Below are 11,614 nucleotides of genomic sequence, written 5' to 3' on the forward strand. Positions count from 1 at the left end.
AAATATTCCATTGCACTATGTGTCGTATGTAAAATTCAATTTATTCCAACCAGTTTGGAAAAATCCATATGTTTCTTGATGCAATAGTATGTTGTTGGTGCACTAGTATGGTATTCGATTGTCCAGGATTTGAACGATACGCCGTTGTAATCATACATTTGTGATCATGCTCCCCCTTTGTTGAATCATGTCAACAACAGATACCGAGTTTAGAATTGTATGTTTAAATGGTCTTATATTTGATGGTGATTATACAAAAGGAAACAAATTGGATAGTAACAATGTGATGTTACTAGATTTGGCATGGGTGTACTTTAGAAAGAACAGTTTACTTTCGTTTGCGATAATATTTTTATGAACGTTGCCAATCCAAATGTTATTTCAATGACTGTACCATTGCCAGGTCTACCTCTTTTTTTAAATATGATATGGCTAGATCTAACTCCATTGAGATTTAACCAAGTCTCGGTCAAGTGATCAAATGTATTAAAAATGTGAAGAAAAAAAACCTAAAATATTTTTTCCTGCACTAATCCCGCGTAGGATCCCACGAATATAGCATCGCAGTCTATTGAGATTTAGCAATCTCGAGAAAATTATCTAATCTACCTATAATGTGGATATTCTTAGAAATTTTATTTTGAGGTAAGTCCACGTTCTTAGAAAAAAAAAACTCGAAGAAAGTAGATAGTCTTCACTTAATTTGAAGGCCAAAGTTCACATGTCCGTCGTTCAAAATCAGAAAGACTAGCTCACGAGGACGTGCCCTTCCGGCAGTGGACAGGCCCACGACGTTCTCAGTGAGCTCCAACTATCATCTCACTATTGTCTCAAAAAAAAAAACTATCTTCCCACTCTCTTATATTCTGAGACTGTTGAACAAAATATATGTTCACTGTTCTAACAAAAACTATCTTCACTGTTCTAACAAAGAAACTTGTATTCAGAGAAAAACGTAGGCAGATTGCACATGCATGTATGGATGCATCCAGTCGTGGACGCCCGACCTGCTGCAACGCAAGCAGGGCACGTAATCACAGGCAGCGGTAGATAAGACTGGTAGTACGTAGTCGATCCAAACCACGAGCTCGCTCGCTCGCCAGAGATGGCAACAGGCAGGTAGCGATCGAGCAGATAAGGCAAAGCAGCAGTGCAGTGCAGCCACCCCGCGCCTGGAACGTGGGCGCCACGTGAGCATCGGCAGCGGCAGCGGCAGCGGCAGCGCAGCGCTTCCTTCCACCGCGGCCGTCCCGCTCGCTCCCCCGTACGGCGGCGGGCCCGGCCGCCGGTCGCCGGAAGAGGCCAAGGGTCGTCGGTGGTCCTGCCCGGGCGGGCGGGGCGCCCCACGACGCTGCCCACCAACACCGGCAACACAGACAGACGCAGGCGCATTATTGGGCGCGAACCGAAGCCAGCGGCCGCGGACCGGAGACGCCGACCGCCGACCGCCGACGAGACCAGCCGGCAGCCGCATCGCCTCACCGTCTTCGTCTCACAGTAACGAACCGGGCCGGACGCGCTCTGCGGCGTGGACCGATCGGCTGCCCCGTTCACGTGCCGCCTAGCGTCGACGGACGGATGGATGGATGGATGGATTCGGTGGCGATGTGCGGGTGGGTGGTGGTGTCACTTGGACGGGAGACACGCGGGCCGATCCTCTCCACGGGGAACAGGCTCCAGCGGGCGGGAGCGTGCCCGGCGCAGCGGCGTCACTCACAGGCTCACAGTGGCCGCATGTGTGGTGGCAGACCCGGCCGGACCCCCCACTCTCCTGCCTGGCTCGGCATCGCGTGCGCCTGCAGACACGACAGGCTCGGGGCCGGTAGGTAACGAACGGGAGCAGGGCCGGACCCGGTTAATTTGGCAATGCCATAGGTTTCCTCGTGGTTGTGTGCACTGTGACACGCTCGCCGGGACTAGCTTGAGTGAATTACTTAACTCGGCAACTCGGAATGCACAAACTCGTACTCCCTCTGTCCCAAAATAACTGAGACGGAGGGAGCATGAATTAAAGAAAGCGCTATTAGAGAACCCTGAACGATGCAACCTAAACATAGATTCCTTTCCTTGCGGTGCGGTGGAACCAATCCTCTCAGGTTTAAATCTCCGGACCTGGCACAGATGCTTGCATATATCTTATAAGATTAATAACAAAGCCGTTTGGAATTAAGCCTTAAATTCAACGGAGGCCCGGACTGTCATGCGAGTCAAGCCGAACCATGAGACAGGCAGTGGCTGGCTCCTGCCGCTGCCAGTTAGAAAGATTCCCAGATCCTGCTTGCAGAAGCTGCTCCGTCTATGTTACTTTCACAGCCACCAATCATAACGACGAAGAAAACCTCGAGTTTCCACGACATTGCAGACTCTGATCATAAGTGTTTGACGTCTTGACTTACTGTTGGCTTTACAAGCACAATTCGTGATGTCGAGAGCGTTGCGTTCTCCAAAGACTCACGCAATTGCCAGGCCAGGTTTCGCTGCTAGATCAACTGCAGGACTCGAATCATCGTCTTTTAAGAAAGACCGAAGAGACAAGAAGATGACAGTCCAAGATAGGAGTAATAGTTTGTGCCCAAGGCCGAGACCACAAGCAAGTCAGGCCCAACCATCAGAAACGGATAGCTGCGCCACACTATGGACAGATTCACAGATGCTCCTAAATACACGTGCATAAATTGGACAAAAGCTGTGCTCACAAGGGCATTAATTCAGATTTCGATGTTTTTCAGATAAGATGTATCGAGATATCTAAACAAGGTCGAAAGGCATCAAAAACGCCGATTCAAATCACAACATTACAGCGTATTCAACTCTTCATGCAAAAGAACTGTCCCCCCGTCCAAGTCAGTCACTGTTGCCTGTGCAAGTAGAATGTACAATGTCAAGAAGGCTGCCATATAAAGTACTGTATAATGTCAAGAGTATCCCAATACAAAGTAAATGGCCAAGTGCTGGAGACATGTTTAATACGTAGCATATTTACGTTTGTAGTTGAGTACAAGATTCAAACTATCATTGGCCAGGCTTGTTTATTTTCGTTTACTTCACCGCAGATGAGATCATTCAAACAGCAGTGTACTGATTGTGTAAGAATTAAAAGGAGGACGAGAACAAAGCTAATATCTTACTTGTGAAGACTTTCCATGGCAGCTTCAAGCTTCTTCACGTCAGCACCAACCACTTCGCTGCTCTTCTCGCCTTTGTGATAGAAGTGGAAAGTTGGCTGTGCATGATTCGCCATGAGTCAAATATTTGGATTAAGAATTAGGATGAAGGTTGGTAAGAACCATGTTTATGCAAATACACAAACATGCTGGGAGAAAGGATATTCCTACAATCATGGCTCTCTCCTCAACTGAACTGAACGAACATGCACATATGTATGCATCTAACAAATTAAGGTTGAATCATTGTATTCTCAGATTCCTCCAGTAAGAACCATGTTTATATGAATACACAAACATGCTGGGAGAAGGGTAATCATATAATCATGGCTCCTTGTTTAAGTGAACTGAACAAACATGCATGTACACATAACAAAGTAAGGTTGAATCACTGCATATTCTCAAGACTCCTCCAGTCACAAAAACATATGCAACACATCATTACCAAGAAACAGAATGAAAGTACTGCTAAAATTTATATCATAAAAATGAGAAAAGAATGTCATGAATTACAGTTTCAGGCATGCAACTTACAATAGAGCATATTTTCAGATTACTAAGTCTGTTCCCAAGCCCCTCCTGCAGCACAAAAGGAAAAGAAATCATGCATCAATAACCAAGTGGAGGAGCAGGCATAATGCTGAGAAAAATAAAAATAGCGACAACAACAACGGCTTTTTATGTATTTGGAATGCATTCAACCCTGCATGTACTGACAGCTGTCGTGGTGTTTATTCCCAATAAGACAGCCAGTTAACAAACTGATCAAACCAGTCTAATATTTGTCCCCTTTACACGCAATCACAAATTCACAAAAGAGTAAAACCACTGCAGCAGATTAACAAACAGTTGATTCCGGATCTTGGATCGTTCCTACTTAAAAGTACCATGCAGATATGCACCAACTTTCAAGTCAATCTGCCTACTGTAAACAAATGAGCAACCCCATACATGGAAACCATGAACAGCTATGTTTTAATAGGATTACTAAATACTAAATTGCATCAGGGCTTCTATAATATGTTAGTGAAGGTAAATGGTCTAGATTACTAGACTAATTTGCAGAACTAAGAGCAGACTAGCTACGAAGCAACTTCTACAATCATCCTTATCAACAATGGATGCTGCTAAGCACTAATTTCATGTGTTATCAAAAGTTGTAGACAGAAGGTGGTAGAGGCTAGGGTTCTACCAGGTCTCGAACGTAGGTTGTAGGAGTGGAAGTGCGGGCTGCGAGGTTGGGGACGCCGGCGCCGGCGGTTGGGCACCGGCGCGACGTGAGAGAGAGAGAGAGAGAGAGAGAGAGAGGCGGCTAGGGTTTGGGGCTCCCGTCTCCTGAGGGAGACGAGGAGACGACAACAGAATACTGTTTATTGTCTGCTTAATATCGAAGGAGTACATGTGTTTATATAGGAGGACAGCCTCCACTAAACCCTAAATAACTTGGACTCTAAAATAACTTGGACTCTAAGATAACTTGGACTCTAAGATAGCTAAGATAACTTGGGCTAAGCCCGTAACTAACCCTGCCCATTGGGCCTCCTCCGTTGGTACGTTGTACCGGTCATAACATCTCTCCCCGCCTTCTCAAACAGTTCGTCCTCGAGTTGAACATCTGGAAACTGCTGGCGGAAATCGTCGAGCTTCTTCCAAGTCGCTTCCTCCTCTGGCGGGCCGGTCCACTGTACCAAGACATGCCAGACGTCGCGACGCTGCTGCGCCTGCAGAACCTTCGCCACCTGTGCGGAAGCTGGAAGGAGGCGGCCATCCAAAGTAGGAGGAAGGGCCGGCGTCGCTGCAGGAGGGTCCCCGCGGTAGGCCTTCAGTAAGCCGACATGGAAGACACCGTGGAGGCGAGAACCAGCTGGCAGCTCCAAGCGGTATGCGAGTGTGCCGACACGCTCCAGCACACGAAAGGGACCGGCGTAGCGAGGTCCCAATTTGCACTTGGAGCGCGGGTCCAGAGACTGCGTGGTCCTGTGGAGGAGGCGCAGCCACACCCAATCGCCCACCGCGAACTCAGCCTCGCGATGATGAGCATCGTAGTACTTCCGAGCCAGCTGCTGTGTTTGGAGAAGAAGCTGGCGCGCCTCAGCCAGAATGTCGTCGCGGGTGCGGAGTAAGTCACCCGCCATCTCGGACCGAGCCGTCCCAGGCTCGTAAGGGAGCATCGCCGGAGGTGGGCGCCCGTAGACCACCTCGAAAGGCGTGGTGCGCAGGGCGGAGTGATAGGAGGTGTTGTAGCAGTACTCCGCCCACGCCAACCAGTCCACCCAAGCTCGTGGACGATCACCAGTAACACAGCGCACGTACATGGCGATCACCTTGTTGACCACCTCGGACTGGCCGTCTGTCTGAGGGTGGAACGCCGTGCTCATGCGAAGCTTCACGCCCGCCAGTCGAAAGAGATCACGCCAGACATGTCCCGTGAACACGGGATCACGATCGTTGACGACGGACGACGGAAAACCGTGGAAGCGGACAATGCCGTCGAAAAAGGTCCGCGCCACGGAGGCGGCTGTATATGGATGACCCAGGGCGATGAAGTGCGCGTACTTGGAGAAGCGGTCAACCACCGTGAGGATGACGGACTTGCCGCCCACCTTGGTAAGGCCCTCGACGAAGTCCATGGAAATATACGCCCACACCTGGGAGGGTACGTCCAGCGGCTGCAGTAGACCCGCGGGTCGTAGTGTCTCTGTCTTGTTCCGCTGGCACGTCACGCACGAACGCACCCAGCCGCGGACCATCGCGCCATCACCGGGGATGTAAAAATCAGCACGGAGACGATGGAGAGTCTTCTGCACGCCCTCGTGCCCTGCAGAGTGCGCCAAGGTCAGGACCTGGTGGCGCAGGTCACCATGGTCGGGCACGAAGATGCGGCGGCCATGTAGGAGCAGCCCCTCGTCCAAGCGCCAGGGCGCGTCCAGCTCGCCGGCGTCAAGGCGCTGGCGCAGGCCCTGCGCGTCCGCGGCCGTCGAAGTTGCCCGGCGAATGTCGTCGATGAAGGCGAAAGATGGCCCGGAGCGAATGCACATGATAGTGCCTGCCATGGCGACGTCGTCCGCGACATCCTCAGTGTCGCGGCGGGACAAGGCGTCGGCGACCGTGTTGAGACGGCCGGGGCGGTACTCGACGGTGAAGTCGAAGCCGAAGAGCTTGCTGATCCACTGGTGCTGCGGAACTGTGGAGAGGTGCTGGTCCAGCAAGAACTTGAGGCTGTAGTGGTCCGTTCGCACACGGAATGACCGGCCCCAAAGATAAGGCCGCCACTGGCGCACCGCCTGAACCAGCCCAATAAGCTCCGCTCGTAGGCCGCGAGCTTGTGATGGCGAGCGGCGAAGGGGCGGCTGAAGAAGGCGAGCGGTCCCTCGCCCTGGTGGAGGACGGCGGCGAAGCCGATGCCAGAGGCGTCGCAGTCCACCACGAACGACATATCAAAGTCCGGCATCTGAAGGACGGGTCCCGTCGTGAGCGCCCGCTGGAGAGCCTCGAATGCCGTAGTCGCCTCCCCGTCCCAGGAGAAGGCGTCGCGTCGAAGGAGACGCGTCAGTGGCACGGCGATGAGGCCGAAGTCCCGGATGTACTTCCGGTAGTAGCCAGCGAGGCCCAAGAAGCCGCGGAGCGCCCGCGGTGACCGCAGGGTCGGCCACGCGACAACCTTGTCCGCGTCCATCGCTACCCCGTCCGCCGAGATGACGTGCCCCGGGTACACGACGGAGGTCGTGCCGAACGAGCAATTTGAGCGTTTGAGGTGAAGACGATGCGCTCGAAGCTCGTTGAAGATGATGGCCACGTGTTGTAGGTGCTCCGCCTAAGATGCGCTGTAGATAAGAATGTCATCAAAGAAAACAAGCACAAAGCGGCGCAAGTATGGGCTGAGCACGTCGTTCATCAGGGCCTGGAAGGTCGCCGGCGCGTTCGAGAGGCCGAACGGCATCACCAGGAACTCGAAGTGGCCATGATGAGTGTGGAACGCCGTCTTCTCGATGTCATCAGGGTGCATGCGCACCTGATGGTAGCCCGAGCGAAGGTCGAGCTTGGTGAAGAAGCACGCTCCGTGTAGCTCGTCCAAGAGCTCATCCACGACGGGGATGGGGAACTTGTCCTTGGACGTCAGGGCACGGTAGTCGATGCAGAAGCGCCATGTGCCATCGGGCTTGCGCACAAGGAGCACTGGAGCGGAGAACGGCGATGTCGAAATCCGGATGATGCCTTGCGCGAGCATGACCGCCACCTAACGCTCGAGCTCGTCTTTCTGCAGCTGAGGGTACCGGTACGGGCGCACGGCGACAGGTGCCGTGTCCGGCAGCAGGTGGATGCGGTGGTCACATGGCCGCGCAGGAGGGAGGCCCGGTGGCTCGTCGAAGATGTCGCTGTGCTGCTGCAGGAGGTCGGCCAGGAGGGGATGCGCCTCATCCAGTGCGGTCGCCATCAACTGGAGCTGCGGAGTTGCGGCGCCGAAGCCGCCAATGCCTGTCCACTGAACGCGACGGCCGTCCTCGCGCCAAAAGATGAGGGACAGCGCATCAAGGTCCCAAAGTATGGGGCCGAGAGTGGACAGGAAGTCGATGCCAAGGATGAAGTCGTAGCAGCCCAGGTCGATGCCGATGCAGTCGATGGAGAACGGCTTGTCGCCGATGAGGACGGGAACCTGCCGCGCCACCCCCTGGCAAGCAAGGCGGTCCCCGGTGGCGACGGTGACGCTGAACTTCTCCAAGCCCGCCGGTTGGAGTGCGAGGCGGCGCATGGCGTCCCCGGACAGGAAGTTGTGCGTGGAACCCGTGTCCACAAGCGCGGTGAGACGCTCCCCGTTGATCGTCACCGGAAGCAGCATCGTCTTTGCCATCTTGATGCCAGCCATGGCATGAAGGGAGACGACGAAGGCGGTCGCGTCGACCGGCCCGTAGGTCGTGACGCCGGCCTCGGAGAGTGCTGGCGTCGAGCTCCGCGATGAGGGCCTCCACCTCCGCGTCATCAACGGTCTCCAAGTAGAACAGGCGGGTGCACGTATGACCCAGCGCATACGACTCATCGCAGTTGAAGCACAGGCCCTTGCGGCGCCACTCGAGCTGCTCGGCCGACGTCAAGCGCCGGAAGGTGCGTGTCGGCACGGGGGCAGCCGCAGTAGTGGTCGGCAGGGCGGGGCGTGTCGGGGTGGCGGCCGCCGGGGCGGGGCGGGGGACACGTGCCGTGGCCCGGGAACGCCTGTTGCAGGGCGTTGGCGCGCTGCTCGTACGCGCGTGCGTAATACATGGCCGTCTGCGGGTCCTGGGGGTCGCGCATCTCGACGTCGATGCGAATGTGGTCGGGAAGGCAGCCGACGAAGAGCTCGGCGCGTTGGCGAGCCGTGACGTCAGGCGCATGGCAGGCCAACGTCTGGAAGAGGTCGGCGAAGTCCTGCACTGAGGTGGTGAAGGGAAGGCGACCGAGCTCGGCCAGGCGGCTCCCACGTATGGGGGGGCCGAACCGAATGAGACACAGGTCGCGAAAGCGCTCCCACGGAGGCATCCCGCCCTCGTCCTGCTCGAGGGCGTAGTACCACGTCTGGGCGGCGCCACGGAGGTGGTAGGAGGCGATCCACGTGCGGTCGGACGCCATGGTCCGCTGCCCCCTGAAAAACTGGTCGCCCTAATTGAGACAGTTCAGGGGGTCGACGGTGCCGTCGTAGGTGGCGAACTCCAGCTTGGTGAAGCGGGGCGGCTACTGCACGTGTGGCGAGGCCGCGTAGGCGCCCTCGTGACGACCCAGCGCGGCGGAAGGAGAGTGTTGCGGCACCACGGAGCTCCTGGCGTACAGGTCAGTGTACCTGCCGAACCACCCGAAGGTGGGGGCGGGTGGCTATAACATCGTCGCTGTAGCGGCGCCGTCGTGTAGGTCGGCGTGTCGATCCACGTCGGTAGCGGGGACGGCGACGGCGGCCACCGGACCTGGGTGATCGGCAAGCCCTGGGGCGTGACGGTGGCCGGGGGTGGTGGCGCGAAGGGCGCCGCCGGCGGAGGCGGTGGTGGCGGGGTTGCGTACGGAGCCTGGAGGAAAGGCCGGAGGTTCGAGACCGCCAGGGTGAGGTCGCGGATCGCCAAAGACATCTTCATCGGGGAGAGGACGGGGGCGGCTTCGGCCGCCAGGGCCGCGGTACCGGAGGCGGCCGGACCTGAGGTGGCCGGGGCGGCGACTGGTGCGGCGGCGGCGGCTGCTGCGAGGTGGCGGGGAAGGCGGTGGTGGCGGCGGCGGTGGTGGTGGGAAGGTCCGACAAACTCATCGAACCCAAGCTACCTGATACCAAATTGGTAGATGCTAGGGTTCTACCAGGTCTCGGACGTAGGTTGTCGGGGTGGAAGTGCGGGTTGCGAGGTTGGGGACGCCGGCACCGGCGGTTGGGCGCCGTCGTGGCGTGAGAGAGAGAGAGAGAGGCGGCTAGGGTTTGGGGCTCCCGTCTCCTGAGGGAGACGACAACAGAATACTGTTTATTGTCTGCTTAATATCAAAGGGGTACATGTGTTTATATAGGAGGACAGCCTCCACTAAACCCTAGATAACTTGGACTCTAACTTGGACTCTAATATAACTTGGACTCTAAGATAACTAAGATAAGTTGGGCTAAGCCCGTAACTAACCCTGCCCATTGGGCCTCCTCCGTTGGTACGTTGTACCGGTCATAACAGAAGGCTAGTGAGGAAAAGAGGCGTGGCTCTGAGTTATCCCAATGCTAGAAAGCTGACAAATATATCTATGCAGATCCAATCAAAGAAAGTACAACTAGAGGCTTCAATTCAGCATGCTTGGTCTAGGATCGATAAAAAATTAGTGGTTGTTACACAACTGAACACATTGTGGTTTACTAATTCTTTTAATAGGGTTTACTGAATCGCAATGGAGGCTATGCTGGATCCACCATACGGACCACATAAGTTTTTCCCAAGTGACACCACGTAGATCATATGTCAAGATTATCCAAGTTAGCAAAGGTAAATGATCTAGAAGATTGCACATAAGTAATAGCAGACTAGTTATGAAGCAACTTTCACAATGATGCTGAATTCCTGATAAACTACTGACTTCAATCTCAAACTCCAAAGCAGAAGGCTAAGTGAAATTAATAAAAATTGTGACCGCTCGTTATCCCAAACTTGAATCTTCATAATGCTAGAAAGCCGACAGAAATATCTATGCAGATCCAATTCTAAGAGATCGCAACTTTTGAGGCTTCATTTAACAGGGGTGTTCTATCAACAATAGCTAGCCATAACACAACTTCAAACATCATGGTTTAAGGGACAGAACTTGACGAATTAACAAGCAGTGAAATGCAACGATCTTTGGTAAAATAAGGTTACAACCCAGGACAGACTCATACTCATGCAAATTTACGATTCATATCGAAACAGAGCACACTTCAACATGTAATTTGCTAGCAGATGAACATCACAGCAGGACTGAAATCCGATCGCTTACAATGTCGATGTCGACCTTGTAGACAGGTATCTTGGGGTACTGCCTGCTCATCTTCTCGATCACAGGTGCCATCGCCCGACCTGCAACACCAAACAACAGAATTGTAGCTCCCTCTAGTCACTCGCTCAAACCCCAACTCGTGGCACCGAGGCGGCACTTACACGGGCCGCACCAGACCGCCGTGTAGTAGAAGACGGCGGGGAGCTTCTCCACTGCAAAAGGCAAAAGCCGCCACACCACACACGTGAGAAGGAAACTCGCGCACGCACCGCAGCACCAAACGTGTGAAGAAGGGAGGGGATCGGCGCCGCACCTTGCACCTTGGAGTGGATGTCCTCGAACGAGTCCGCCGAGTCGACGACCACCATGCTGCTGGAATCGCCTGCGGGGGCCGGGGAAATCGTCAGCGCCGGTCTGGGACCGCGGCGAAGCGGAGGGTCGGCGGGGAGGGAGGGGGGTCTTCAGGCGTACCTGCGGACGACGAGGAGAAGAGGCGAGGGAAGGTGGGGAGCGTCGGCGTCGGGGAGGAGGAGGAGGAGGGGCGGAGGCGCGCGGCGGGGCTTGGGTTTAGGGCGGGGAGGCGGGGCTGGGGCTTGGGGGCGGCGGCGAGGGGGAGGAGGAGGCGAGGGAGACGGCAGAGTCGGCGAGCCATGCCACGGATCGATCGCCGGGTAAAAGACGATTGTGCCCTTGTAGAGCAGCCTGGGTGGGTACGGTGGGTTAGCCCATCACGAATGGGATTACGCGGGCCGAACACGGCAGATGGGCTCTTGGACCTCTTGTTCCAGAACCGGGCGGTTAGTTTTTTTTTCCTCTATGTCTAAAAAAAGTTTTGTTTTCCTCTATTTTTGTCTCAGATTTCCGCAGATAAAAGCCCGAGGATTTCACGAGCCTCGGCATCACCCTAACCCCTAGCTCATCCTCGGCGGTAGTGGCGGTGAGAGCCGATGAGATCTTCAGGTAGCGATGCTTGCGCCGGTAAGAGGTGAAGGTAC

At 54.8% G+C, this 11,614-nt stretch overlaps 1 protein-coding gene across 1 annotated transcript; it reads right to left on the reverse strand.

Annotated features, from left to right (window-relative positions):
* Positions 1-2,651: 2,651 nt before the first annotated feature.
* LOC123412095 (thioredoxin O, mitochondrial-like) lies at positions 2,652-11,305 on the reverse strand. The gene is made up of 7 exons (XM_045105043.1): positions 11,091-11,305; positions 10,933-11,001; positions 10,781-10,831; positions 10,620-10,699; positions 3,699-3,743; positions 3,129-3,223; positions 2,652-2,858 (listed from the first exon to the last, which is right to left on the reverse strand). The coding sequence occupies exons 1-7, from the start codon at positions 11,269-11,271 to the stop codon at positions 2,849-2,851; spliced, it is 531 nt and encodes a 176-aa protein (XP_044960978.1). The 5' UTR covers positions 11,272-11,305; the 3' UTR covers positions 2,652-2,848.
* Between the last annotated feature and the right edge of the window lie 309 nt (positions 11,306-11,614).

The sequence above is a fragment of the Hordeum vulgare genome, chromosome 7H (genome assembly GCF_904849725.1).
Source record: "Hordeum vulgare subsp. vulgare chromosome 7H, MorexV3_pseudomolecules_assembly, whole genome shotgun sequence".
NCBI lineage: Eukaryota > Viridiplantae > Streptophyta > Magnoliopsida > Poales > Poaceae > Hordeum > Hordeum vulgare.

Bases quoted from the DNA above. Each gene is read 5' to 3' on its own strand.
- LOC123412095 (XM_045105043.1), bottom strand. From the start codon at position 11,271: ATGGCTCGCCGACTCTGCCGTCTCCCTCGCCTCCTCCTCCCCCTCGCC. The intron at 10,832-10,932 runs GTGCGGCGCCGA...TGCCTTTTGCAG, and splicing joins CATCCACTCCAAGGTGCAAG to TGGAGAAGCTCCCCGCCGTC. The intron at 3,224-3,698 runs GTAAGTTGCATG...AATCATGCACAG, and splicing joins ATCTGAAAATATGCTCTATT to CCAACTTTCCACTTCTATCA.